The 27,394-nt window shown below is 43.1% G+C and overlaps 1 protein-coding gene across 2 annotated transcripts in view; it reads left to right on the top strand.

The window, feature by feature from the left end:
- The window catches only part of naa35 (N-alpha-acetyltransferase 35, NatC auxiliary subunit), a 109,281-nt gene that overhangs the window by 47,437 nt on the left and 34,450 nt on the right, over positions 1 to 27,394 (top strand). For both annotated transcript variants that reach the window (XM_038804842.1, XM_038804844.1), the window contains 5 exons: positions 4,409 to 4,475; positions 15,303 to 15,401; positions 17,611 to 17,789; positions 21,606 to 21,742; positions 25,022 to 25,089. In XM_038804842.1, coding sequence (XP_038660770.1) covers positions 4,409 to 4,475; positions 15,303 to 15,401; positions 17,611 to 17,789; positions 21,606 to 21,742; positions 25,022 to 25,089 — 550 coding nt within the window. The remainder of the gene's footprint in view (positions 1 to 4,408; positions 4,476 to 15,302; positions 15,402 to 17,610; positions 17,790 to 21,605; positions 21,743 to 25,021; positions 25,090 to 27,394) is intronic.

Genomic DNA, 27,394 nt, shown 5'->3' with positions numbered 1-27,394 from the left:
GACTGATTGGGGGGGCAGGGTGGGAGCTTGGAGGAATTGATGGGTTATGGGGGGGGAATGCGTGCGTTTCATGGTCATTGGGTCACTGGTTTGATGGGAGGGAGAGAAGTGCATGGTGGGTTGGGGTGGGAGGAGTCCCATCAGAGTGGGTCAGTGCTATAGTTACCCAGAAGCTAGAAGTGGTTTCAATTCTTCAAAATTAATATTAGTGTAACACAGTCAGAACTATCTGAAGTTTGGAATTTAAATCACATTATCAGATGATTCCCAGTGTTTGACAATTTCCCATCAGAAGATTGAACTTCCCAGGCACTTGCCGTGCAATCCTTACCAAACTTGCAAGGTGGGTTCCCCAGGTCACCCCCAGATACACTGTTCAGGACCTCAGAGGTTGTGTAAAATAGTGGCCTGTTTGCATTAAGGTGCAAGTCCACTAGAAACAAGATGGCCATTATCAGACTCGTTTTACATAAGGTGCTTAATATTTAAAACTCTGAGCACCATGTAAAGGCCATTCTGAACTCCCTTTGTTAATTACCACAGTGTTTGCATATAAATTTTTTAATTACCATAAAGACTGGCAAGAGGTGGGCTATTTAACCACCAAGACTATTACAGCTATATCCATGCTAGTGGGAATCCAGCAATGCTTTTAGTGTAAGATACCACTCATAATACAGTGTCGAAACCACACTCTTATCCGTCACAAATGGCATCATGTGACTGTAGCAAAGGTAAACGATCATTCCTTGTCCACCTCGACCTGTCTGCAGCCTATGTCATGGTTGACCACACCAACCTCCTCCAACACCTCATCAGTGTCATCCATTGAGCATAGCTACTAACATTCTCATCTGTCAAACCTTAATCAGAGTTTCACTTGAAATGGCTTCTCTTCCTGTTCCCACACCGTTACTTCTGATGTTCCCCCAAGGATCTGTCCTTGGCCCCCTCCTTTTTCTCATGCACATTATCTTAAATTAGCTTTCACATGTATACTGATGACACCCAGCTCTAATTCGCCACTACTTCCCTTGACTACTCCACTGTTGCTACATTCCGACTACTTAGCTGACATCCCTTACTGGACAATCAGAGATTTCTTCCATTTAAGTGGGAAAACTGAGGCCACTGTTTTTGGCCCCAAAAAGGTACAGGTGCAACTGGGGTACATGTTTTTTGGGATATGCTGGAGGCCCTGGGAATATATTTTTTATGTGTCAGTTGGTACTGGGCTAGGCCAGGCCCCGTGCGGTCAGTTGGTACTGGGCTAGGCCAGGCCCCGTGCTGTCAGTTGGTACTGAGCTAGGCCAGGCGCCATGCGGTCAGTTGGTACTGGGCTAGGCCAGGCGCCGTGCGGTCAGTTGGTACTGGGCTAGGCCAGGTCCCGTGCTGTCAGTTGGTACTGAGCTAGGCCAGGCGCCGTGCTGTCAGTTGCCCGTGCTGTCAGTTGGTACTGGGCTAGGCCAGGCCCCGTGCGGTCAGTTGGTACTGGGCTAGGCCAGGCCCCGTGCTGTCAGTTGGTACTGAGCTAGGCCAGGCGCCATGCGGTCAGTTGGTACTGGGCTAGGCCAGGCGCCGTGCGGTCAGTTGGTACTGGGCTAGGCCAGGTCCCGTGCTGTCAGTTGGTACTGAGCTAGGCCAGGCGCCGTGCTGTCAGTTGCCCGTGCTGTCAGTTGGTACTGGGCTAGGCCAGGCCCCGTGCGGTCAGTTGGTACTGGGCTAGGCCAGGCCCCATGCTGTCAGTTGGTACTGGGCTAGGCCAGGCCCAGTGCTGTCAGTTGGTACTGCGCTAGGCCAGGCCCCGTGCTGTCAGTTGGTACTGGGCTAGGCCAGGCCCAGTGCTGTCAGTTGGTACTGCGCTAGGCCAGGCCCCGTGCTGTCAGTTGGTACTGGGCTAGGCCAGGCCCCGTGCTGTCAGTTGGTACTGGGCTGGGCCAGGCCCCATGCTGTCAGTTGGTACTGGGCTGGGCCAGGCCCCATGCTGTCAGTTGGTACTGGGCTAGGCCAGGCCCCGTGCTGTCAGTTGGTACTGGGCTAGGCCAGGCCCTGTGCTGTCAGTTGGTACTGGGCTGGGCCAGGCCCCATGCTGTCAGTTGGTACAGGGCTAGGCCAGGCCCCGTGCTGTCAGTTGGTACTGGGCTAGGCCAGGCCCCTTGCGGTCAGTTGGTACTGGGCTAGGCCAGGCCCCGTGCTGTCAGTTGGTACTGGGCTGGGCCAGGCCCCATGCTGTCAGTTGGTACTGGGCTGGGCCAGGCCCCATGCTGTCAGTTGGTACTGGGCTGGGCCAGGCCCCATGCTGTCAGTTGGTACTGGGCTGGGCCAGGCCCCATGCTGTCAGTTGGTACTGGGCTAGGCCAGGCCCCGTGCTGTCAGTTGGTACTGGGCTAGGCCAGGCCCTGTGCTGTCAGTTGGTACTGGGCTGGGCCAGGCCCCATGCTGTCAGTTGGTACAGGGCTAGGCCAGGCCCTGTGCTGTCAGTTGGTACAGGGCTGTGTTTTGGTGATCGCCTGTGATTCACCCTGTGGAGGTAGGTCCCCTTTGCTGAGTGAGTGGCCTGTGATTGTCATTGGAATGTCACTTTAAGAAATGTTTGTCTTCTCAAGTGGCTGCAGTGATGTCAGTATGTGGAGCTGAGCTCTGGCTCTCCTTTTTACTTTCGTTTTGAGCTAGAAGCTGTTTTGTAGCTGAGTTTTAGTTTTGTTTTCAGTTGGAGAGCTGCATTCAAACCAAGGAGATTTTTTGAGTCTCTCTACATGCTAAAGAATGTCTCCAGATCACTTGATGATTTCAAAGTAATACCTGTTCTGTAAGGAATGCAAACCTACTGTCTTTGTTATAAAGGGTTTTTGACTTCTGGATGTTGTTAGGAAAATTATTAAGGGTTACCTATAGAGTACTGTATCTTTTGGGGGTTATCAATGTTGGTAGTAGGTAAGATGTTTACTATGTGTTTATAAAATGTTAACTGGATTCATAGAATGAACATTGGGCGCGTTTCTCCGCACTCACGACGGGGGGGAGAATAGCGGGCGGCGCAAATTTTTACGGCGACGCTGGTCTGACGCCCTCCCGCTATTCTCCCCCCCCCCCACGTGGATGACGTCATCCGCGCATGCACAGGTTGGAGTTGTCCAATCCGCGCATGCGCGGCTGACGTCATCAATGCGTCAGCCGTCGCTAACTTTGGCGTGCGGGCTTAACGAAATTCGTTAAGCCCGCGATGCCGTAGTTCACGGGGCCGCGATGCTAGCCCCGACCAGGGAGCAGAATCGGGTCCCAGGCAGGGGCTCGGAGGCTGCCGTGAAACACGGCCGTTTTCGTGGCAGCCTTCACGACCCGCCGCCTCTGGGGAGAAACGCACCCATTGTTTTTGTTTAAAAAATACTTTAGATCTCTGTTGCATCACCCCTGTAAAGTGGGCCCTTGTGCTCCCCACAGCCAAACTCTATTCAAAGTTGTGGGTCAGGTGAACTCCATGATATACTTTGGTGTTCTCTAAACCCTTTTCACTGGTGAGTGTTGTCATCTGGTGGGATAGCCCGGGTAGGTCTGTTTTTTCACTCTTCTTTTTCTCTTCTGCCTTGGAAGACTATGCGACCTGACCATAATCTGAACATATTGTTACTGTTGCTGGTCCCCTCTTCCTCTCCTTTTGTTATAATTGTGGTTCTGCATTTGGTCTGGGTTGCAGATTTTGTTGCATTAGGTAGTATACCTATATATCCCTTAGGTTTGGGGTTCCCATGCATTTTCTTTTGATTTTGCAAGAGTGCATATGACAAATCCATTCCTTGCTCCTGCATGGGAGAAGATTGTCTGGAATCCGGAAATAGAAGGCTATGCTGAGTCATTGATGCCATTGGTGCTGCTGGAGTTGAGGGGGATGTATGTTGGTGCACATGACATGGGGTTTTAACCCTGGTCTCCCGTGAAGATTGTGGGGGGGGTGCACCATTTTGTCATGTTCTCATGATCTTACCCTGTTTTTCCCTCGATCTCTGGTGGGGTGATGTGGCTATCTAGTGTAGTTTAATGATGGTATTAAGCCAATTGTGATGTTGTTCTCCTAATCCAAACTGTGCTCATGTGGGTTAAACCATTTCTGTTTCTTCCCCTTCCTTGCCTTGGGTGCGGTATTATGCTGTAACTTTGTTGTGTTTTGTTGAAAAATGTAAAATCTCAATCAACACACTTAGAAAAAAAAATACACATCAAAACACAAGAGGCATCCCTGTTCAGAGGTATTTAGCTGACCAGGTTATTTAGTTTGAATGGATCCCCTAGATTTGTCAGCACCTGAAAGGATTTTGGGCCACATCTGTTAAAACTCCTTTCTGAATATTCATATATTTCTAAAATAAATAAATGTAGCGATGCTAATCTTTAATTTTTGTGGTAATTTCAGATGTTGCCTTTATAATAATCATCAAGCTAAGGATTATATTGACTCGTTTGTTACTCACTGTGTTCGGGTAAGTAACTTATTTCATTTGGTGCATGGTTTTTTAAAATTCTTCACTTCTACATGATTGCTGAAAAAAAGAGGCATGCTGTCAAAGCTTTTCATTTTATACTCATCAGGACACATACAAGAATGGCAAACATCAGAGGGAGTGACAATCTATACTGTATGAGAAAAGGTCACTGAAGAACATGCAGTATAAATTGTCCCTCCCTTTTAAATTTGGCATTCCTGTCTGTTATGATGCATGTTAAATAAAAAGCTTCAAATCACAAAAGTGTTTTATTCCACAATGTTCAAGTTCTATACTACCAAGCAACAATTCCTCGGTTCATATTTTTCATAATATTCTGGTGTTGCTGCTATTCGCTTACCCCTCTCCTAGTTATCCTTTCTCTCCTGAAAGCTGATTCCATAGCTACTCAGGCCTTTGATCTCTCTCACAAGAAATCTTTCTTCATATGAACCCAGGATGTGAACATCAATTTGCCTCTTGACTGTGTGGGTGTGTATGCATGGTAGCAGGTGTGCTTGTGTGTATTCGGAAACGGTGTGAAGCAGCAGGGGAAATCACAGCTGAATCCCAATGGATAATGGCCAATTTCACCTCCTTACTGGACACACTGAGACTTGGCTGCACTTATTGGCATAAACCAAGCATCAAAGTTGGGACCTTTCCTAGTCTGTGTGTTTATTACTAAATAATACAGTTAAGCTCTCCCATAATTCTCTTGGAAGCGCAAGATATTGTTATTTAGTACAGTGGCTCTCAAACTGGGGCCTGCAGATGCTCAGTGTCCACAGAGACACTCAAGAGATTCTACAAAGTCAATCGCAACTCATTTGTGAGCTTCTGGGTCCGACCACTTTTGCAGTGACTGCCCATTGCTTTCACAAGCGGCGCCTCACTTGGAACCGGCGCCTCACTTGGAGCCGTCACCACACTCATGCAGAAGTATTTCAAGTGTGCATGAATATGAAGCTACGTGACTCAAGTGATTTACATACAATCACCACACATCATCCCATCAATAAACTAATCTGAGGAGTACTTTCTGAACCCACACGACCAGTTTGAACACGGGTTCACAATCTTTACTGTTAGCATGAGAATCAGTAAGAAAAAATAAACAAAAGATTTGACTACAGCAGCTGATAATATAATAATATAAGGTGCTCTATAATAAAGATATTCTCCTATCTTTAATCTTTGAACTAGTCTGGAGTTAAAAGATGTGCAGGTTAGGTGGATTGGCTGTGATCAATGTGGGGTTACGGGGATAGGATGGGGGCATGGGCCAGGTAGAGTGCTCTTTCAGTGGTTCAGTGCAGAGTCAATAGGCCAAATGGCCTCCTTCTGCACTGTAGTGCATTTGTTGAGTTTTGTGCACTGTACTGTGAAATAAAGTCAGCTGCTACCAGTCATGGGTAAAGAAGGTCCACGGAGTGCCATTGGGCAGAACTTCACCACACTCGGCAACTTCAGTAAACTATCTTAAAATGGTAAAGTATTTGAAAGAACTTATACTGCTATTCTGAATACTTTAGTTGATGTTATAGGCATTGCTGAATCGAACAGCAAGAAACAAATAAAGAACCGAAAATATAAGGAATATTACAGAGAATTTGGATTTATGAAGTTCAGTGAAGAACAGCTACAATGTGTTGTGAGCTTACAGATTTCATCCAGCAAGGCAATGAAACCTGCAAAACCTAAGCAACCCCTCACAACAAGGCATCCGGAATGAAAAGATAAAACAAAGGATAGCTTTGAACAAGAAAAAGAACAATACAGTAATCACAAAATTCAAATACCATGTTTCATCAGTTCCAGAAAAGACCCTGAAATATCCTCCTTTGCACCATCTTGGGTTGATATAAGTAAGAAATTCTATTGACTAATTTACGGCACGTAAAGAGGCCATATGACCCATTAAGTCTATGCATACCCTCCTCAGAGCATTCATAAGCACTAGGAGCAGGAGTAGGCCATCTAGCCCTTTGAGTCTGCTTCACCATTCAATGAGATCATGGCTGATCTTTTGCGCACTCAGCTTCACTTTCCTGCCCGAACACCATAACCTTTTATTCTTTATTCTTCAAAAAACTATCTATCTTTATCTTGAAAACATTCAGTGAAGGACCCTCGGCTGCTTCACTGGGCAAGGAATTCCATAGATTCACAACCCTTTGGGTGAAGAAGTTCCTCCTGAGCTCAGTCCTAAATCTACTTCCACTTATTTTGAGGCTATGCCCCCTAGTTCTGCTTTCACCCGCCAGTTTAAGCAACCTCCCCACAACTATCGTATCTATTCCCTTCATAATTTTTTTTCGTTTCTTTTAGATCCTTCTAAATTCCAACAAGTATAGTCCCAGTCGATTCAACCTCTACTCGTAATCCAACCCTCTCAACTCTGGGATTAGCCTAGTGAATCTCCTCTGCACACCCTCCAGTGCCAGTACATCCTTTCTCCGGTAAGGGGACCAAAACGGAACTCCAGGTGTGGCCTCACTAACACCTTATACAGTTGCAGCATAACCTCCCTAGTCTTAAACACCATCCCTCTAACAATGAAATGAAAAAATGAAATGAAAATCGCTTATTGTCACGAGTAGGCTTCAATGAAGTTACTGTGAAAAGCCCCTAGTCGCCACATTCCGGCGCCTGTCCGGGGAGGCTGGTACGGGAATCGAACCGTGCTGCTGGCCTACTTGGTCTGCTTTATAAGCCAGCGATTTAGCCTTGTGAGCTAAACCAGCCCAATGAAGGACTCTATTCACCTTCGTAATCACCTGTTGCACAAGTAAACTAACTTTTTGCGGCTCATGCACTAGGACACCCAGGTCCCTCTGCACAGCAGCATATTTTAATATTTTTTCATTTAGATAATAATCCCTTTTGTTGTTATTCCTACCAAAATGGATAACCTCATTTGTCAACATTGTATTACATCTGCCAGACCCTAGCCCATTAACTTAAACTACCCAAATCCCTCTGCAGACTTCCGGTATCCTCTGCACTTTTTGCTTTACCACTCATCTTAGTGTCATCTGCAAACTTGGACACATTGCACTTGGTCCCCAACTCCAAATCATCTATATAATTAGTGAACAATTGTGGGCCCAACACTGATCCCCAAGGGACACCACTGGCTACTGATTGCCAACTAGAGAAACACCCATTAATCCCCACTCTAAGCTTTCTATTAATTAACCAATCCTCTATCCATGCTACTACTTTACCCTTAACGCCATGCTTCCTTATCTTATGCAGCAACCTTTTGTGTGGGACCTTGTCAAAAGCTTTCTGGAAGTCCAGATATACCCCATCCATTGGCTCCCTGTTATCTACTGCACTGATAATGTCCTCATAAAATTCCACTAAATTAATTAGGCACGACCTGCCCTTTATGAACCCATGCTGCATCTGTCCAATGGGACAATTTCTATCCAGATGCCTCGCTATTTCTTCCTTGATGATAGATTCCAGCATCTTCCCTGCTACCAAAGTTAAGCTAACTGGCCTATAATTTCCTGCTTTCTGCCTACCTCCTTTTTTAAACAGTGGTTTCAGTTTTTGCTATTTTCCAATCCGCTGGGACTACCCCAGAGTCTAGCGCATTTTGGTAAATTATCACGAGGGCATTTGCAATTCCCTAGCCATCTCTTTTAGTACCCCGGGATGCATTCCATCAGGGCCAGGAGGCTGGTCTACCTTTAGCCCCATTAGCGTGCCCATCGCTACCTCCTTAGTGATAACAATTGTCTCAGAGTCCTCACCTGTCGTAGCCTCATTTCCATCAGTCACTGGCATATTATTTGAGTCTTCCACTGTGAAGACTGACCCAAAAAACTTGTTCAGTTCCTCAGCCATTTCCTCATCTCCCATTATTAAATCTCCCTTTTCATCCTCTAAAGGACCAATATTTACCTTAGCCACTCTTTTTTTGTTTTATATATTTGTAGAAATTTTTACTATCTGTTTTTATATTGTGAGCAAGTTTACTCTCATAATCTATCTTACTCTTTATAGCTTCTTAGTAGCGTTCTGTTGCCCCCTAAATATTTCTCAATCCTCTAGTCCACCACTAATCTTTGCCACTTTGCATGCTTTTCCCTTCAATTTGATACTCTCCCTTATTTTCTTTGATACCCACAGACGATTTTCCCACTTTCTAACGTCCTTCCGTTTTGTTGGTATACTTTTGCTGAGCACTGTGAAAAATCGCTTGGAAGGTTCTCCACTGTTCCCCAACTGTTTCACCATAAAATCTTTGCTCCCAGTCTCCCTGAGCCAACTCTTCTCTCATCCCATTATAATCTCCTTTGTTTAAGCACAAAACATTACTGTTTGATTTTACCTTCTCACCCTCCATCTGTATTTTAACTTCCCTCCTATTGTGATCACTCCTTCCGAGAGGATCCCTAACTATGAGATCATTAATCAATCCTGTCTCATTACACAGGACCAGATCTAGGATCGCTTGTTCCCTTGTAGGTTCCATTACATTCCAGTCAGTTCCACTCTCCCACAGATCCCCGTAACCCTGCAGGTTAATATGTCGCAAATGTCCACCCATTTTCATTTCAAAATCATTGATTGTTTACCCTTACACCACTCTCGTGGTCAGCACGTTCTAGGTCATTATTGCTTGCATAAAAAAGTTCTTGCTCAGTAACCCTGACACCACCACCACATCCTGTACTCAAAACCTCAAATCTTTGACCCCCATAGTCCTTGTACTGTCAGCTAATGGGTATAGTCTTTTCTTGTCTACCTTATTGAAACCTGTCTTAATCTATCATATCTCCCCTTTGTCTCTTGTGCTCCAAGGAGAATAACCCCAGTTTCTCCCACCTAACCTTGTAACTAGCGTCACCCATCCCTGGAACCATTCTGATATTCTCTTAAGCACCCTCTCCAGGGCCCTGACGCCCTTCTGAAATTATGCTGACCAGAACTAGATACAATACTCCATTTGGGGCCTAGCCAGAGATTTGTAAACATTTTGAATAACTTCTCTTTTGTATTCAGTGCCTCTATTTATGAAATGCAAGATTCCATATGCTTTGCCAACCACTGTCAGTATGTCCTGCCACCTTCAAAGGTTGATGAGTGGGGTGATGATGTAGTTCTAATGTCATGGAACTGAAGCTCTCCACACATGGGTTCAAATCCCACCATACCAGTTGGTGAAATTAAAATTCTTTTAAGAAATAATATTATTAAAATATGGGTTTGAAACTAGTCTCAATATTGGCAACCTTGAAACTATCTTTAGTTGTTGTAAAGACCCATCTGGTTCACTGTCCTTTAGAAGAAAATCTGCTATCTTTACCTGGTCTTGCACACATGTGACTCCAGACCTACAGCAATGCAGTTGACTCTTGATTGCCTCCTGAGATGACCTAGCAAACCCTCTCAGTTCAAGGGCAATTAGAGATGGGCAACAAATGCTGGTCTTTCCAACAGTGCCCAAATCCCATCAAAGAATTTTTTAAAATGCATCCCCAGGTGCCTCTATTCCTGCGCACTCTATAGAACTGTTTCTTTAAGTGTATATTGCTTCTCGACATCCCTTCTGCCAAAATACATCATCTTGTACATCTATTAAATTTTAGCTACCACTTTCCTGTCCATTCTGCTAGTCCTGTCATCTTGCCAGAAATTCATATCATCCTTACCATCAGTCCTTGTATATTGGGGGAAGAAATGGCTTCCAGTTGCTTTAGAAATCTGCAAGGTGATGACCAGTGAAGATGCAGCATAAAATTGGAAGGCTGATACCACTTTCTAATGTCATAGTTCATAGAAAAATCAACGAGCTTCAAGAGTGATGAAATGAGATGGGCGGCACGTGGCGCAGTGGTTAGCACTGGAACTACGGCGCCCAGGACCCGGGCTCGACTCCCGGCCCTAGGTCACTGTCCGTGTGGAGTTTGCTCATTCTCCCCGTGTCTGCGTGGGTTTCACCCCCACAACCCAAAGATGTGCAGACTAGGTGGATTGGCCACGCTAAATTGCCCCTTGGGAAAATAAATAATTGGGTATTCTAAACTTATATAAAAAATAATTAAACAAGAATGATGAAATGAGAATTGACAGGCTTTGTAAATGTGAGCAGTTTGCAACTCGGCTTTTCATGAGACATTGATAGTGCAGCATTGTTATTTGCTTACATTCACTGGTTAGAGGGAATTTTAGGTGATATTTGTTCTGCTAGGTATTACCAGAAGGAACAACGGATAAGGAAATTTTCAAATTACTTGATAATTTCATGGCATCAGGATTGCTTAAGTGAAAGAACTGTTCTGCTGTTGGTTTGAACAACACTGCTACTTTGACAGGCTGTATGAATGGTGCTGTTGCAAGAATAATCCCAGTGGTAATCGTGACACATTGTATGTTACTCCACCAAGCCCTTGCTTCAAAAAGAATGAAAGCTAAAATACATGCCGTGTTAAATGCAGCTGTGACAGTCTTAAATTTAGTGAAATCCAGACCTGTGAACTCAACTTTGCAACGGTGCAGACAGAAATGAGTGCAGGACATGAACAATTATTGTCTCACACTGAAGGATTTTTGTCATCTCTGGCAATCTTTTTGAGCTTCATAAAGAACTACTGGATTTTCTTTCTGTGAATAATCCTTGTATTTTCTGAAAGCTTCTCTGACCAGCTACTGGCAACTAAACTTACTTCTGCTGATTCTTTTAATCTGCAAGTATGCTGAATCTGTAAATAAAAGGAGACAAAGTAACCATAGTCAAAGCGAGTGACAAGATTGTAATATTTAGGAAGAAAATCGATGTTTGGAATATGAGTGAGCAATGAAGTTTCAGATATGTTCCAGCAATTGACTGTTTCTGGACACAAACACGGTGACCATTTAATGTGGAAGAATAAATCATTACTCACATTGCAATATTGGCAGAGTGCTTTAGTGTTTATTTTGAAATTGTTAAAACAATAGTACTATTGGCTTCAGCATCCATTTTCAACGTTTGCCATGTCATCTTGCCACCAAAGTGCAAAAACAAGAGGAACAGGTGGAACTGTCCTGTGACCGCTCACTAAAGTATTGAAAACAAAAGTGAATAAATGCAGCAAAATCCTTCCCAGTTTGGCCATCTGTTGCTGCAGAGTACTCAGAATTGATAAAAGAAGCAATGCAACTTTTGCTACCTTTTGCAGCAAACTACTTTTTCTGCTATAGCACCAATGAAGACAAAGAATAGACCATATTTGGAGATAGAGAAAGATTTAAGAGTGGCATTGTCAAATACCACAACAGGGACAGATAGCCTCTGCAAACAGGTATACCCCTCTCATGGATGCCTGTACATAAATAGCTATTTTCAGAAAAGCATTTGACGGGAATCGGCAGGGTGGGCAGGAGTGGCGTAACCACTCCGATGTCGGGCTGCCCCAAAGGTGCGGAATCCTCCACACCTTCAGGGGCTAGGCCGGCCCGGAGTGGTTTGCACAGCGAGAAAGGCACTTGGCGCCACGCCAACCGGCATCGAAGGGCTTCCGCCAGCCGGCGCAAGTTGGCGCTTGCGCGGGAGCGCCAGCGTATGCTGGCGTCATCCCATCGCATGTGCGGGGGGATCATCTCCACGTCGGCCATAGCAGAGGACCACAGTAGCCGACGCGGAGGAATAGAGTCCCCCACGGCACAGGCCCGCCTGCGGATTGGTGGGCCCTGATCGTGGGCCACGTCACCGTGGGGTCACCTCCCGTGGCCAGATGCCCCCGCGCCCTCCTGAGGCCGCCCGCGCCGTCAGGTCCCGCTGGTAAGTACCTACTCTAATTTACGCCGGCGGGACCGGCCAAAAACAGATGGCCACTCGGCCCATCGCGGGCCAGAGAATCACTGAAGTTTTGAGAATCACTGATTTAGTGAAATTGTGACAGAAGACCAATAAAAGAAACCAGTTACCTTCTGTAAACTTCTTTGCAGATATCAAGTGATTGTTCGCAAAAGAAACATTAATTCTGTTAATAAAAAATTGACACCTCCTTTTCATTATTACAAGAACAGACTAATAATGTTATGTTAACTTGCTGTTCTTCTAGATTATGAATATTGATATTGAGATGAGTAATAGTATTGACTGCCATTGCATAAACATTTTATAAAACATATTTTATCTTTGGAAGAGTTTTTTTTAATAAACAATTTTATTGAGGTAATTTTTGGCTTTGTAAACAGTTACAGACATCAACAGAAAGAAAGCAAAAAAGGCAAAAATGTGCAAACATCCACGTACATTCAATACTTCAATCGTAACATACTGCACAAGCCCGCTCCTCTCCCACCGGTACTACCCACCATTTTATCCCTCCTACTCTACTCTACTCTAACCCCCCCCTGCTGACGCTCACTCTCCCGCAAAGAAGTCAATAAATGGTTGCCACCTCCGGGCGAACCCCTGTACAGATCCCCTCAAGGCGAACTTAATTTTTTCCATACCCAGGAAACTCGACATGTTCGCAAGCCACAACTCAGTCTTCGGGGGCTTTGAGTCCCTCCACGCCAATAGTATTCGTCGCCGGGCTATCAGGGAAGCAAAGGTCAAAACAACGGCCTCTTTCTCCCCCTGGACTCCCGGGTCTTCCGAAACCCCAAAAATTGCCACCCCTGGACCCATCGCCACCCTTGTTTTTAGCACCCGGGACATGACGCCCGCAAATCCCTCCCAGTACCCCCTAAGCTTAGGGCATGCCCAAAACATGTGAACGTGGTTCGCTGGTCCTCCTGCGCACCTAGCGCATTTGTCCTCTATCCCAAAGAATTTGCTCATCCGAGCCACCGTCATGTGGGCCCGGTGAACGACCTTAAATTGAATCAGCCTGAGCCTGGCACATGTTGCGGTCGAATTTACCCTAATCAGGGCCTCTGCCCACAGCCCGTCCTCCATTTCCCCACCTAGCTCCTCCTCGCATTTAAGTTTCAGTTCCTCCGTCTGGGACCCTTCCTCCCTCATGAGCACCTTATAAATATCAGAGACTCTACCCTCCCCTTCTTCCCTCCTAGAGACTATTCTGTCTTGGATCCCCATTGGCGGGAGGCGTGGGAAAGATGGGACCTGTCTACGAACAAAGTCCCGCAACTGTAGGTACCTAAAATCATTTCCCCATACCAGCCCAAATTTCTCCTCCAAGCTCCTCAAACTCGCAAAGCTCCCTTCCAGGAACATATCGCCCACCCTTCCCACCCCCGCCCGCCGCCATGCTCGAATCCCCCATGCATACTCCCAGGGGTAAACCAATGGTTATCGCAGATTGGCGCCCAAACCGACGCCCCCGTCTCCCCTACATGCCTCCTCCACTGGCCCCATATCCGCAGGGTCACCACCACTACCGGGCTGGTGGAGTACCTGGCCGGCGGCAGCGGTAGAGGAGCCGTGACCAGGGCTGCCAAACTGGAGCCCCTGCACGAAGCCGCCTCCACCCGCTCCCAGATAGACCCCGTACCCACCATCCACTTCCTTATCATAGCGATGTTGGCCGCCCAGTAATAATTAATCAGACTCGGCAAAGCCAGCCCTCTCTCGCTGCGGTTCCTCTCCAGCATTGCCTTCTTCACCCGCGGGGATTTTCCCGCCCAAACAAAGCTCATGATCATTCTGTTAACTCTTTTGAAGAAGGACTGTGGGACAAAGATCGGGAGGCACTGAAAAACAAACAGAAATCTAGGGAGGATTGTCATCTTTACAGTCTGCACCCTCCCTGCCAACGACAGCGGGAGTGCATCCCATCTCCGAAACTCATTTGCTCCACCACCCTGGCCAAATTTAACTTGTGCAGCCTGCCCCAGTCTCGTGCCACCTGGATTCCCAAATACCGGATATTTTCCTCAACCAGCCTAAACGGTAGCCCTCTCAATCTGTTCTCCTGGCCCCTTGCCTGTACCACAAACATTTCACTCTTGCCCGTATTTAATTTGTATCCTGAAAACTGGTCGAACTTCCTCAACATTCCCAGTATACTTCCCATCCCGGCCACTGGGTCCGACAGGGGCAGGTCGTCTGCGTAAAGAGAGACCCTATGTTCTACCCCGCCCCTCACCATCCCCTTCCATCCCTCTGCGGCTCTCAGTGCAATCGCCAGCGGCTCTATGGCCAGCGCAAACAGCTGCGGGGAGAGCGGGCAGCCCTGTCTGGTCCCTCGCTACAGCCTAAAGTACTCCAACACTTCTCTGTTAGTCCTGATGCTGGCCTTCGGGGCCTGATATAATAATTTGATCCAATCCACCAGTCCCTCCCCGAACCCAAACCGTCCGAGCACCTCCCATAGATAGTCCCACTCCATGGAAGAGTTTTTTAAGTAAACCTCAGCTTTTACGACTTCTACATTTGTAAATGCTTTTGTGATAATGGGTGTTATGAATAAAAATAACACTGATTGTATATTTGGAAATTGTACATCAAGCATGGATTAAATCTGATGGCAGGTTGTATTCACACCTCAGCAGGATGCATTATAGCCATCCTATTTAGGTGCATCACAACTCTGCATCTAAATTACTAAATTGGTAGAGGTCTCAGTACTTGTATTCTTCCCATCTGTTGGAAGAATGGTGGCGAGGAGAGATAAATTTCATCAAAAAATTAAACAGTAAAGTTTAGTTCGAACAATTATGATTTACTGCCTTTAGTATAGAATGTTACCTTGGTGAGAACACTTTATTTCCATTTACATATCTCAATTGCTCAGGTTTCATAAGTAAAAGATGCTACTACTGTACACGTGATGCTGAGAGAATTGTGATGTGAGATTTGAAACATTTCAATTTCTGAGTTCTTAATTTCCACTGGTTAATTTCTTCCAGCCATTCTGTAGTTTGATCCAAATTCATGGGCACAACAGAGCCCGCCAGAGAGATAAACTAGGCCACAGTTTGGAGGAATTTGCCACTCTCCAGGACGAGGTATTTTCTATGAAATGTGATATTTAGAGGGAAAGAACTTCTATGACATTGTTCACAACCTCAGGACATCCCAAGCAATTCAGAATCAGAACCAATGAAGATCTTTTTGAAGTGTAATGTCATAATGTAGGGAAGCGTGACAACCAATATCACACACAACAATTAGCAAATTGACCAGATAATCTGTTTTAATGGTGTTAGTATGGGAGGTAAGGAGGTATCAGGACACCAGGAGAACTTCCCTGCTTTTCTTCAAAGTAGTGCTAAGGATCCTTATATTATATTGGATTTGATTTAATTTATTATTGTCACATGTATTAGTATACAGTGAAAAGTATTGTTTCTTGCATGCTGTACAAACAGTGCATACCGTACATAGGGAAGGAAGGAGAGACTGCAGAATGTAATGTTACAGTTATAGCAAGGTGTAGAGAAAAGATCAACTTAATACGAGAACATTGTTAGAGAGTTTAAAAGAGTTAGAATGAAGTTTTAGAAGCATTGAACAAGAGTAAAAGATAGAATTAAAGGGTATGCTGGCCACAGCTTGCAAGAAGTCGCCTTGGCTCCAGCGCCATCTTATGTTCACCCACAGTGACAAATGGAGCCTTGGTTTAGCATCTCATCTGAAAGTAGAGGGCTAAGCAAGGTCACATGCTCTTGCTAGGGTAAGTAACAGGATGATACTTCATCCACATGATCAATGAAATTCTTCATCTTGACCATAAATTATTTTGTTACAATTCCCATTGTGGAACTGTTAACCAGGATAACAATATTTATTAAATCACCCCCGAAGAAGAAATTACCAGAAATGTTAGCTTTTTTAAACCACATTTTTTCACTATTCTGTTGCTAGTTTTAAATCATTTGGTCATTCTTTGTCATAAAGACTAATCAAATAGTAATTTTTCGTATAAACCATCAATTATTTTCTGCTGTCTTCACATAAATGCAAATCTTGGAAAAATAGATGGTTGAGACTGAGGGGTAAATTCTATAATTCCAGTAGGAATCTACATTGAAAGGAGTGCCGGGCTGGTACTATAACTACAGTGTTATACAGCTCTCTGCTGGAAGTATAAAATCACTGAAGTTACACTTATATAACTAATATAATTACATAATACAGTTCTAGTACTTTTTGCCTTATGAATTCATCCTGAGTTGGATGTTAATTCTTGTGATGGGAAGAAGTAGTGTGAAAGACAGAAATAAGCACAGACTGGACTTGGTAACTTAACCCTCAACAGTTGAAATCCAGAGACTAGACAGTGGAAGACAAAATACCCTGGTTGCTCAGTAAGTTGATGAGAAATAGTTTTTTAAAATGTTGATGAATTGACATTCAGTAACCTAATTATTTTTATAAAGTTGTAAAATAAATTTGACCTCGAGAGCCATGTTTACATTTTGTTCTTGTTAGGATTTCCAAAGTTACTGTCACAAGGAATTTGGGCACATTTTGATTTGACCCAAATATTGACTTTGTAATATCAGTGCTATAATGATATATGGGTCAGATCAAGGTCTTCAAAATCAAGTACAAGAAAAGTCCTTATTCAAAACAAAGCTTGTTGTGGCCTCCAGAATTCACAGTGGGAGCAAAGAGAGTAAGAATTCAAGATAGCAAAGGTTTGAAATTTTCCAAGAATAGGACCTCAAAAGGATAAATGACACATGTTTTATGCTTGTATAAAATTGTATTCACTCAGTCATTTTGAGTTGAATGACATCCTAATATTTAAGTCGTGTGGTGACTGCGAAAAAAACAGTCCCAGGGATATCCCTGTTGTCCAGTAATCTCTAAAAAAAATGTGATAATTAGAGCCTACAGCACTTACCTTTTAGACACCACCATCAAACAGGCAATAGATTATATTGTTTTGAATGCAATGATTGTGATAACAATCTTCTCACGCAGGAACATTGAGAATGTAGAAAGCTAAAAGGGAAAAATAATAGCCATAGAAAAGGAGAGGGGAAAGACTTCAAACAAAATTGTAACTTACTTTTGAAATAACCATTGACTGGATTATAAAATTAAGGTTTCATGATTGTTTTTGGGGAAGTAAACCGATGAATTTGAATGATTTCAAGTTTTAATGTTTCAAACTGCAATACTATTTCACATGCTACTCTATGTAAGGGACAATAAATCAGCAAAAGTGCTGAATTGCAACATAATACTGTGAACTCCTACTTACAGGCTGAGAAGGTGGATGCAGCACTTCATAGCATGTTATTGAAGCAGGAACCACAGAGGCAGCATCTAGCATGCTTAGGCACCTGGGTCCTCTACCATAACCTTCGGATCATGATCCAATACTTGTTGAGTGGCTTTGAATTGGAACTCTACAGCATGCATGAATACTACTATGTCTACTGGTATGAAAACTTAACTGTCGTAGCAGTATTCAAATTATACTATCTGAGCTGCCATTGTGTATTTATCTGAGCTACAGATGGAAAATTGCTCAAAACCATGAATCGTTATGAGTTTGTCATTATGTATTGTTATGAATAGTCTAAACCAGTAGAACATTTTGAATTGCCATATTAAAGGAACTGTGCATGTTTTGCTCCTTTGGTCTTATAACTGGGTTTTGCAATTTTTTTTAAAGTAAACACTTATACATTTTAATAGAATTGTATTGCAATCGCTGAATTATATAATTCTGAAACAATTTCTGTACGTATGACTATTGAGAAGTTAGAAACCTCTGCATTTGTATTCAATTATTTTGTTAATAAAGCCCAGGATCCTGTATGCCTTATTAGCCACTTCTCAAGCTGCACTGCTACTTTCAATGATTTGTGCACTATTACCCCCAATCCCTTAATTCCTGCACCTCCTTTGTAATTGTATCTTCTATTTTATATTGCCTCTCTGATCCTTCCTACTAAAATGTATCACTTTGTGCTTCTCTCTGTTACATTTTATGTGCTTTGTACCCGCCCATTCCACCAGACTGTTTTTGTCCACTTAAAGTCTATCTCATAGTTCACAGTACTTCCAGGTTTTGGGTCATCTGCATATTTTGAAATTATGCGCCCTGCACATACATAGATCAAAAAAGCTGTGGTCCTAATACTGATCCCTCAATAACTTTCCTCCTGTCCAAAAAACAACTGTTCAATGCTACTGTTTCCTGTCACTTGCCAAAATTCATACACCCAAGCTGCCAGTGTTCCTTTTGTTTTCTAGGCTCCAATTTTGCTGACAAGCCTATTATGTGACACTCCATCAAATGAATTTTGGAAATTCACATATACCACATCAACTGTAGTGCCCTCATCAACTCTTTGTGTTACCTCACCAAAAGACTCAGTCAACTTAGTTATACAAGATTTATCCCGAAAACATCCACGCTGGCTTTCTTTAATTAAACCACTTTTGTCCAATGTACTGTTAATTTTGTCCCAGATTATTGTTTCTAAAAGTTTTTCACCACCGAGATTAAATTAACTAGCCAGTAGAGGTTGGTTTTATCCTACATCCTTTGTTGAATCACAGTATAATATTTGGAATTTTCCAGTCCTCTGGCACAACCCCCATGTCTAAAGGGGATTACAAGATTATGGCCAGTGCCTCTTCAACTTCCACCATTACTCCCTTCAGTATCTTCAGGTGGATCTTATCCAGGTCTGATGACTTCTCAACTCATCAAGTTTTAACCAATAGAGTATTCCAACTACCTCTTCTTTCACTATGATTGTGGCAGCAACATCTTCCTTGGTACAGACAAGTGCAAATAATTCTTTCAGTACCTCAGCCAATGCCTTTGGCTTCAATCCTCCTTTATGATTTATATACCAATTGAAGATGTTTTAGATTCCCTTTTATGTTAGCTGACACTAACTTTGCTTCTCTCCTTTCCTTTTCACTTCTTCTTCTGAATTTTCCATATTAATCCAATTCACACTTCAGTCTGACATCTTTCAGATATGTCCATTTTTTGCTTCATCTTTCCATCTCTTGTCATCTAGAGAACTTTGGCTTTCTTTGTCCTGCCATCTCTCCCTCATGGGAATGGAAATCCCTCTTTGAAGGTAGCCCGTTGTTCAATTACGGTTTTGTCTGTCAATCACTGGATAAAAGCAAATTACTGCGGATGCTGGAATCTGAAACGAAAGGGAAAATGCGGGAAAATCTCAGCAAGTCTGCCAGCATCTGTAGGGAGAGAAAAGAGCTAACATTTCGAGTCCGATGACTCTTTGATGTTTCTGTGGCTATGACTCATCTTTCATTCTCACTCCACAGTATAAATATTTCCCACTCTCTCTGTCTGTTAGCTTTGACAAAGAGTCATCGGACTCAAAACGTTAGCTCTTTTCTCTCCCTACAGATGCTGCCAGACTTGCTGAGATTTTCCAGCATTTTCTCTTTTGTCTGTCAATCTTTGATTCCATTTTACCTGGGTCAGATCCATTCTCTTCCCATTGAAATTAGCTTTCCCTCATTAATTATTTTACATTGGTTTTCTCCTTCTCCATAGCTCACTTAAACGTATGACACCTTGTTCACTGTTCTCTGAATGTTCCCCTACTGACATTTGATGCACTCATCTTATGCTACAGCCCTAGATACAGCTGTGCCTCCTTCCTTGTTGGACCACAAACATACTGATCTCAAAAGTTTTCCTGATTGCCCATCAGAAGTTCATTGTCCTCTCTGTTCTTTACACTCTTAATCGCCCCTGGACTGTATTAAGATAATTAAACTGTATTCGGATAATTAAATCCCCCGCATTTAACTACTGTAGAGATTTTATTCTTCTCTCATTTTCCTTGCGATTTGCTCCTTTATCTTTTCCAATAGTTGGTGGCTCACAGGGCTAAATCGCTGGCTTTGAAAGCTGACCAAGGCAGACCAGCAGCACGGTTCAATTCCCGTACCGGCCTCCCCGAACAGGCGCCGGAATGTGGCGACTAGGGGCTTTTCACAATAACTTCATTTGAAGCCTATTTATGACAATAAGCGATGTTCATTTAATTTAATTATAGAATATACCTCTTTATATAGAATATACCAACTTTTACAGATGCACCATAGAAAGCATCCTATTAGGCTGCATCACAGCCTGGTATGGCAACTGCTCAGCCCAAGACCGCAAGAAACTTCATAGAGTCGTAAACATAGCCCAGGCCATCACACAAACCTGCCTCCCATCCATTGACCCCATCTACACCTCCCACTGCCTGGGGAAAGCGGGCAGCATAATCAAAGACCCCTCTCACCCGGCTTACTCACTCTTCCAACTTCTTCCATCAGGCAGGAGATACAAAAGTCTGAGAACACGCACGAACAGACTCAAAAACAGCTTCTTCCCCACTGTTACCGGACTCCTAAACGACCCTCTTATGGATTACACCCCTGTATACTTCACCCGATGCCGGTGTTATGTAGTTACATTGTGTACCTTGTGGTGCCCTATTATGTATTTTCTTTTATTTCATTTTCTTTTCATGTACTTAATGATCTGTTGAGCTGCTCACGGAAAAATACTTTTCACTGTACCTCGGTACACGTGACTATGAACAAAATCCAATCCAATCCTCATAGTGTAATGTTTACCTCTATTGTTTCTTGACTTCAACCAAATAGATTCTGGGACATCCTCTCTCCTTCCAATACTCTTGTATTCACCTTAATAAATACTGCCATTCCTCTTCATTTTTTCCTTCCTTAACTTATCTGAATACCTATATTCAAGAGTATTTAGGACCCAGTCCTGCCATTTTTTTGAGACAGGTCTCCATTATCATCACAGCATCATATTCCCACATAGCTATCTGCACCATTAATATTTATTTACCATACTCCATGCATGATAGTAAATCTAATCTCGACCTTATTGTATTCTCCAGTAATGTGACACTATTTTCATGCCAGTAAGTGCCTTTAATTTTAAACCTTTGGAATATTCAAAATTGGTATGTTCATTGCAATCTCCTCTACAATCATGCATGTGTACGATAATATAATTCTCTCTTCATTTTATTATGTTTTATATGACAATAGACCAGTTCCGCGGAGTTTATTGTGAATAAATATCTGGGTTTTATAATGTATGGAGAATAATCTGTTGACTGACACATCATGGAGTCTGTCATAGTTCATCTAAATAGCTGGAAGGTGCTCCCATACCCCATATGTGCTTTATAAATTAAAATTACATGTTAATGTACTCTGCTCTACAGGTACCTTTCAGAATTTCTGTATGCTTGGCTGATATCAACATTGAGCCGTGCTGACTCCTCTCAAATGGCAGAGGAGCGGATTGTGGAGGAACAACAGAAAGGGCGCAGCAGCAAAAAGACAAAAAAGAAAAAGAAAGGTGGGTGCTATCTAAAGTAAACTCTGATCTGGATTTTGTAATAGTAATGATGGTAAGATTCGCCACATTCAATGTTATTACTCCACTGAAACGCACAGCAACTTCTGAAGTCTGCACATGCGCAGAAATCTGGAAATTGCAGACAGTAATTCTATGCCTCTCCAGAGGTTGTGCTATTGAGGTATCCCTGGTCTACAATCAAAGGAAATCAACACAATCAACAAGAAATTATGATCTTATACATTATTCTCACTATAAAAACCATTAAATGATGTGAAACACAACTTTTAATGGTGTGCTAACTTCATAATGAACGCTAAGTGTCTTCAGTGATCCCCGAAAAACTAATTTTATATTTGTGTAATATCAAATTCCTCCAGAATAACATTTCCACCTTTTTGAAAGTATGTTTTCTAAAAACTTTATCTTGGCTCCTATCTTGATCCAGTCACTATAATTTATTGCACCTCCTGAAATGTGTTGCTGAAAAAAAAGACATTATTTGATCGAAGCTTTTCTATAGGTGACTTTTTCTAAAGGTGACCATGAAACCATTGTCGATTGTCGTAAAAACCTATCTGGTTCGGTAATGTCCTTTAGGGAAGGAAATCTGTCATCCTTACCTGATCTAGCGTACATGTAACCCCAGATAAACAGCAATGTTGGTGACTCTTAAATGCCCTCAGGGGTGGGCAATAACTACTGGCCCAGCCAGCGAAGCCCACATCCCATAAACAGATTTTTTAAAATGTTGTTGCACTCATCAGGATAATCACAAGAATACAAATCCTAGGAAGCAACAGATTTATACTGGATGAGAAGAGAATGCTCATTGGTTGGCAAGTGGACGCTGATTGGTAGAGGTGTTATTATGGAGAATGCACCATTTGACTGACAGTTACCTACCATGCACTGTTTTAAATTTAAACCAGGCAGCTAGACTGTGATTGGTCAAGGCATTGCGCTGAGAATTGAACCAATGAATGGCTGTCACTTATTTGTTCAGCTGAAACTTTGCGTGTGTTGGAAGCTACATTTATTAATGCAAAGGGCTCTGTTCTTTGCAGACAGAAATAACGTACACAAATAACGTACACAAATTGCTGCAGACATAATTGTATACAACCACAATTTGTAACGTCATGATCCAGAATATCCCCTGCTCTGTCATTAAAATGAAGCTGGAGGATCAACCTTCTTTCAATGAAGAGTGGAAGAGGACATGCCAGGAGCAGCAGTAGGCATACCTAAAACAAATCAGGTGTCAACCTAGAAAAGCTACAACACAGGACTACTTGCATGCTAAACAGCAGAAACACCACGAAATAGACAAAGTAAGCGATCTCACAGCCAACGATTAAGATATAAGCTCTGCAGTCCTGGCACATCCAATTGTGAATGGAGGTGAACAATTAAACATCTAACTGGAGGAGAAGGCTCCACAAATATATCCATCCTCAATGATGGGAAGCACAGCACATCAGTGCAAAAGATAAGGCTGAAGCATTTTCAGCCATCTTCAGCCTGACATGCCAACTGGATGATCCATCACAGCCTCCTCCTTAGGTGCCCAGCATCACAAATGCCAGTCTTCAGCCAATTTGATTCACTCCACGTAAAAGTAAGAAACGGCTGAGGGCACTGAATACAGCAAAGGCTAGTTGAGCTGCTCCAAACAGCTACAACACTGGCATTTACCCAGCAATGTGGAAAATTGCAGGTATGTTCTATAAGAAGTAGGACAAATCCAACGCAACAGTACCCCACCAGCCTACTCCCGATCATCAGCAAAGTGATGGAAAATATCGTCAACAGTGCCATCAAGCAGCAGATACTATGTAATAACAAGTTCGCTAATGCTCAGTTTGATCCCCACCAGGGCCACTCTGTTCCTGACCTCCTAACAGTCATGGACAAAAGAGCTGAATTCAAGAGGTGAGGTGAGAGTGATTGCCCTTGACATCAAGGAATTTGACTGAGTGTGGCATCAAAAAGCTCTAACAAAACTAAAGTCAATGGGAATCGGAGGGAAAACATTCCACTGAGACATAGCTAGCACAAAGAAAACTACGTTGTGCTTGTTGAAGGTCATCATCTCAGTTTTGGGACATCGCTGCATGAGTTCCTCCAGGCTAGTGAACTAGGCTAAACCATTTTCAGCTGTTTTGTCGATGACCTTCCTTTCATCATACGGTCAGAAACAGGATGTTCATAGATGGTTGAACAATGTTCAGCACCATTCATTAATCCTATGAAGCAGTGCATGTCTATATGCAGCAAGACCTGAACAGCATTCAAGCTTGAGCTGATAGGTGGCAAGCAACATTCACGTTAGGCAATAACTATATCTGACAAAAAAGAATCTAACCATCTCCCCATGACTTTCACTGGCATTACCCATCACCATCCCTGAATCTCCCACTATCAATATCGTAGGGTTTGTCATTAACCAGTAACTGAACTGGACCAGCCATATAAATACTATGGCAACAAGAGCAGGTCAGAGGCCAGGAATTCTCCAGAGAGCAGCTAACCTCCTGACTCCCCAAAGCCTGTCCATCATTTACAAGGCACAAGTCAGGAGTGCTGTGGAATGCTCTCCATTTGCCTGGATGAGTGCAGCTCCAACAAAAGATAGAGGCGCTCAGAACCATTCAGGACAATACAACCTGCCTAGTTCACACCATATCCACCACCAAGCATCCACTTCGTCCATCACTGATGGCCAGTCAAAACAGTGTGTACTATCCACAGGATGCACCTGAGCAACTCACCAAGACTCCGTCAACGGAACTTTCCAAACCCATGACCTCCAGCAGCTAGAAGGACAAGGGCAACTGATGTATAGGAACGCCACCACGTGCGAGTTTCCTCCAAGCCACACACCATCCTGACTTGGAAATATATCACCATTCCTTCACTGTCATTGGGTCAAAATCATGGAATTCCCTCCCTTACAACATTGTGGATGTTCCCACAGCACATAGTCTACAACAGTTCAAGAAGGCAGCACACCACTTCATCAAGGACAATTAGAGATGGGCAATAAATACTAGTCACCATCAATGCTCACATCCCATGAAATAATGTAAAAGTAAACACAGGAACCTATTCTAGGATGTAACAAACTATTTCAGGATGTAATTTTTAAAGGTATTTGCAGAAACATGTTAAATTGAACTCTAAAGCCGAAACAATTATTTCAGTTTTAATGCTTTTTAATGTGCTACGGAATTGAATAATTTTTCTAACTTTGGGAAAAAAAACTTTCTCTTACAGTTCGACCTCTGAGCAAAGAAATTACTTTGAGCCAAGCTTATCATAATATGTGTGCTGGAATGTATAAGGTGAGGATATTTCTACTTTTAAAATGTTAACTTGCAGTAAAACCCTCTCTTGCTGTGAGAGCAGAGAAGCCATGAGCTTTACAATACAGCAGAGTGGGAAGAATCTCATGAGAGATTGGAAAGGAGAGAGCAGATAACCTTGCAACCATAAAGAGAGGAATATATTTCCCCAAAGCACTCCTCCCCACCCCCTAATGTATCCCACACAACAACCCCCCCCCCCCCAAAAAAAAATGTTTCAGGACAATTAAAGAATCAAATGTGATTTGTACCCGTGCCACTACCATTGAGTTCCTTGGACTGGATCTGGGACCTGCAACCTTTTTACCAGAAGATAGATTTTACATTGCTTAAACTAAAAGCTATTGGGAACTGAAAGACAATAAAAGAATGGAGTGAGAGCATTAGCTTACCATAGAAGGAAAACAATGTTTATTGAGATTTTAAGGAGCAATATGCACTTATCTGATAATCTTAAAAAATATTTTCTTTAACTCCTTTCTATCACTTATATGCATGACTGCAGTTACTGCTGAATTTCAGGTAATTTCAAGATCATAGGTTGGGCAAAAATCTGTTCTTTATGTCCTAGGTAAAAACCATTACTTTTGTTTCAAAGTAGATTTTGTAGCAACACAAACCTTAAATTTCCCTTCAGCTTTATTATTTATTTTCCCTGGAGAACCATAATGGCACCTTGCCTTAAATGTGCTTTAATGGCAATATATATATATAATCAAATCTTAGATTAATTAATGCAATCATAACATAAACCCATAGAAAGTGTTCCTTTAGTCAGTGTTTTTCAAGCTTTTTCCCCGCAACCCACTTTTGCCAACTGACCGACCTTCAGGACCCATGCTGGCAACCTTCAGGACCCATGGCATGTTTGTTCACCCAGCCTACCCGGAGTCACGGCAGTGTTTGAGACACTAACGTTTTCTTGCCACAGGCAAGAGAGCGAAAGAAAATCATCTAGTTTTCCTGTTCTTAATCACTATCCAGTAGCTTCTGCTGAATTGAATTTGTCATCATTGAGTGAGGACAGGATCAGACATGCCTGTGATATCCCCCTATCTATAAAGGTTCACTGTCCAGGGTCACACATGATGAATATTTACTCATGACAGATACTGGAGGTATGCTGCCTTAATAAATCATTAATCCTTGGGGAAGGATATTCCGTATATGTTCAACAAATGACCGATTTTCACCAGGCGCTGTCTGTCTTGGGCTCTGAGTACTTGTATCTTCTGTAAAATCCAGGGTAAAACTAACAGACAAAGATTCCTAGGAAGCAGAGAAGCAGCGCAGCGTCTTGCTGGGTATTTTCTCCATTGAGAATTTGGCCACATTGCCAACGCCTCTGATTGCATGGCAACAATCTCGGCCAGTCCCACCAACCCTTATGCCCGCCAGACCCCTCCCAGCTCAAACTGGAATGTTCCATTATGCTAAATTGCCCCTTAGTGTCCAAAAGGTAATGTGTGGTTACTGAGTTACAGGGACAGGGTGGAGGCGTGGACTAGAGTGGGGTGCTGTTTCCAAGGGCCGGTGCACACTCGATGGGCCAAATAGCCTCCTTCTGTACTGTAAATTTTGTAAATTATCAAAATCAAAGGTTCAAGTCGCCAGCGAGCTACACTGGTATATTCCGTTCCCCATACCAGTCTAAGTTTTACAATGTCACAATTTTCACAAAGCAGTTCAACAACAGCTGCACACTCCTTGTTGAAAACATTCTGTCCAATACAAACTACCAGCTCCATCATTCCCATCATCAATATGCGGGGAACTTGTGCACAGAGTTTGCTCAGTCCCCCCACAGCATGACCAGTGTATATTGCCCACTCGGAATTTCTTTTCAGAAGACTTTCCAATTGTATAGAACAAAGCTCATTCAAAGCATCGAAAAGGAAACATGCTGTTGAAATGTTACTTTATTCCAATGTGTTGCAAGTGAAGCATGATAAAAACATGTGGAGATGCCGGCGTTGGACTGGGGTAAGCACAGTAAGAAGTCTTACAACACCAGGTTAAAGTCCAAAAGGTTTGTTTCAAACACGAGCTTTCGGAGCACTGCTCCTGCCTCAGGTGAATGGAGGAAGGAGCAGCGCTCCGAAAGCTCGTGTTTGAAACAAACCTGTTGGACTTTAACCTGGTGTTGTAAGATTTCTTCCTATGATAAAAACAAACTGCCCATGATGGAATAAGATGCTCACATGGGTCATTAACAGCGAGCGTGCGCAAAAGGAGCAGCAGGATCATTAGCAGCGAGAGAGTGCAAAAACATATGAGGTCACCA

Source organism: Scyliorhinus canicula, chromosome 8, assembly GCF_902713615.1.
Source record: "Scyliorhinus canicula chromosome 8, sScyCan1.1, whole genome shotgun sequence".
NCBI lineage: Eukaryota > Metazoa > Chordata > Chondrichthyes > Carcharhiniformes > Scyliorhinidae > Scyliorhinus > Scyliorhinus canicula.
This window is presented reverse-complemented; position numbering and strand designations above follow the sequence as displayed.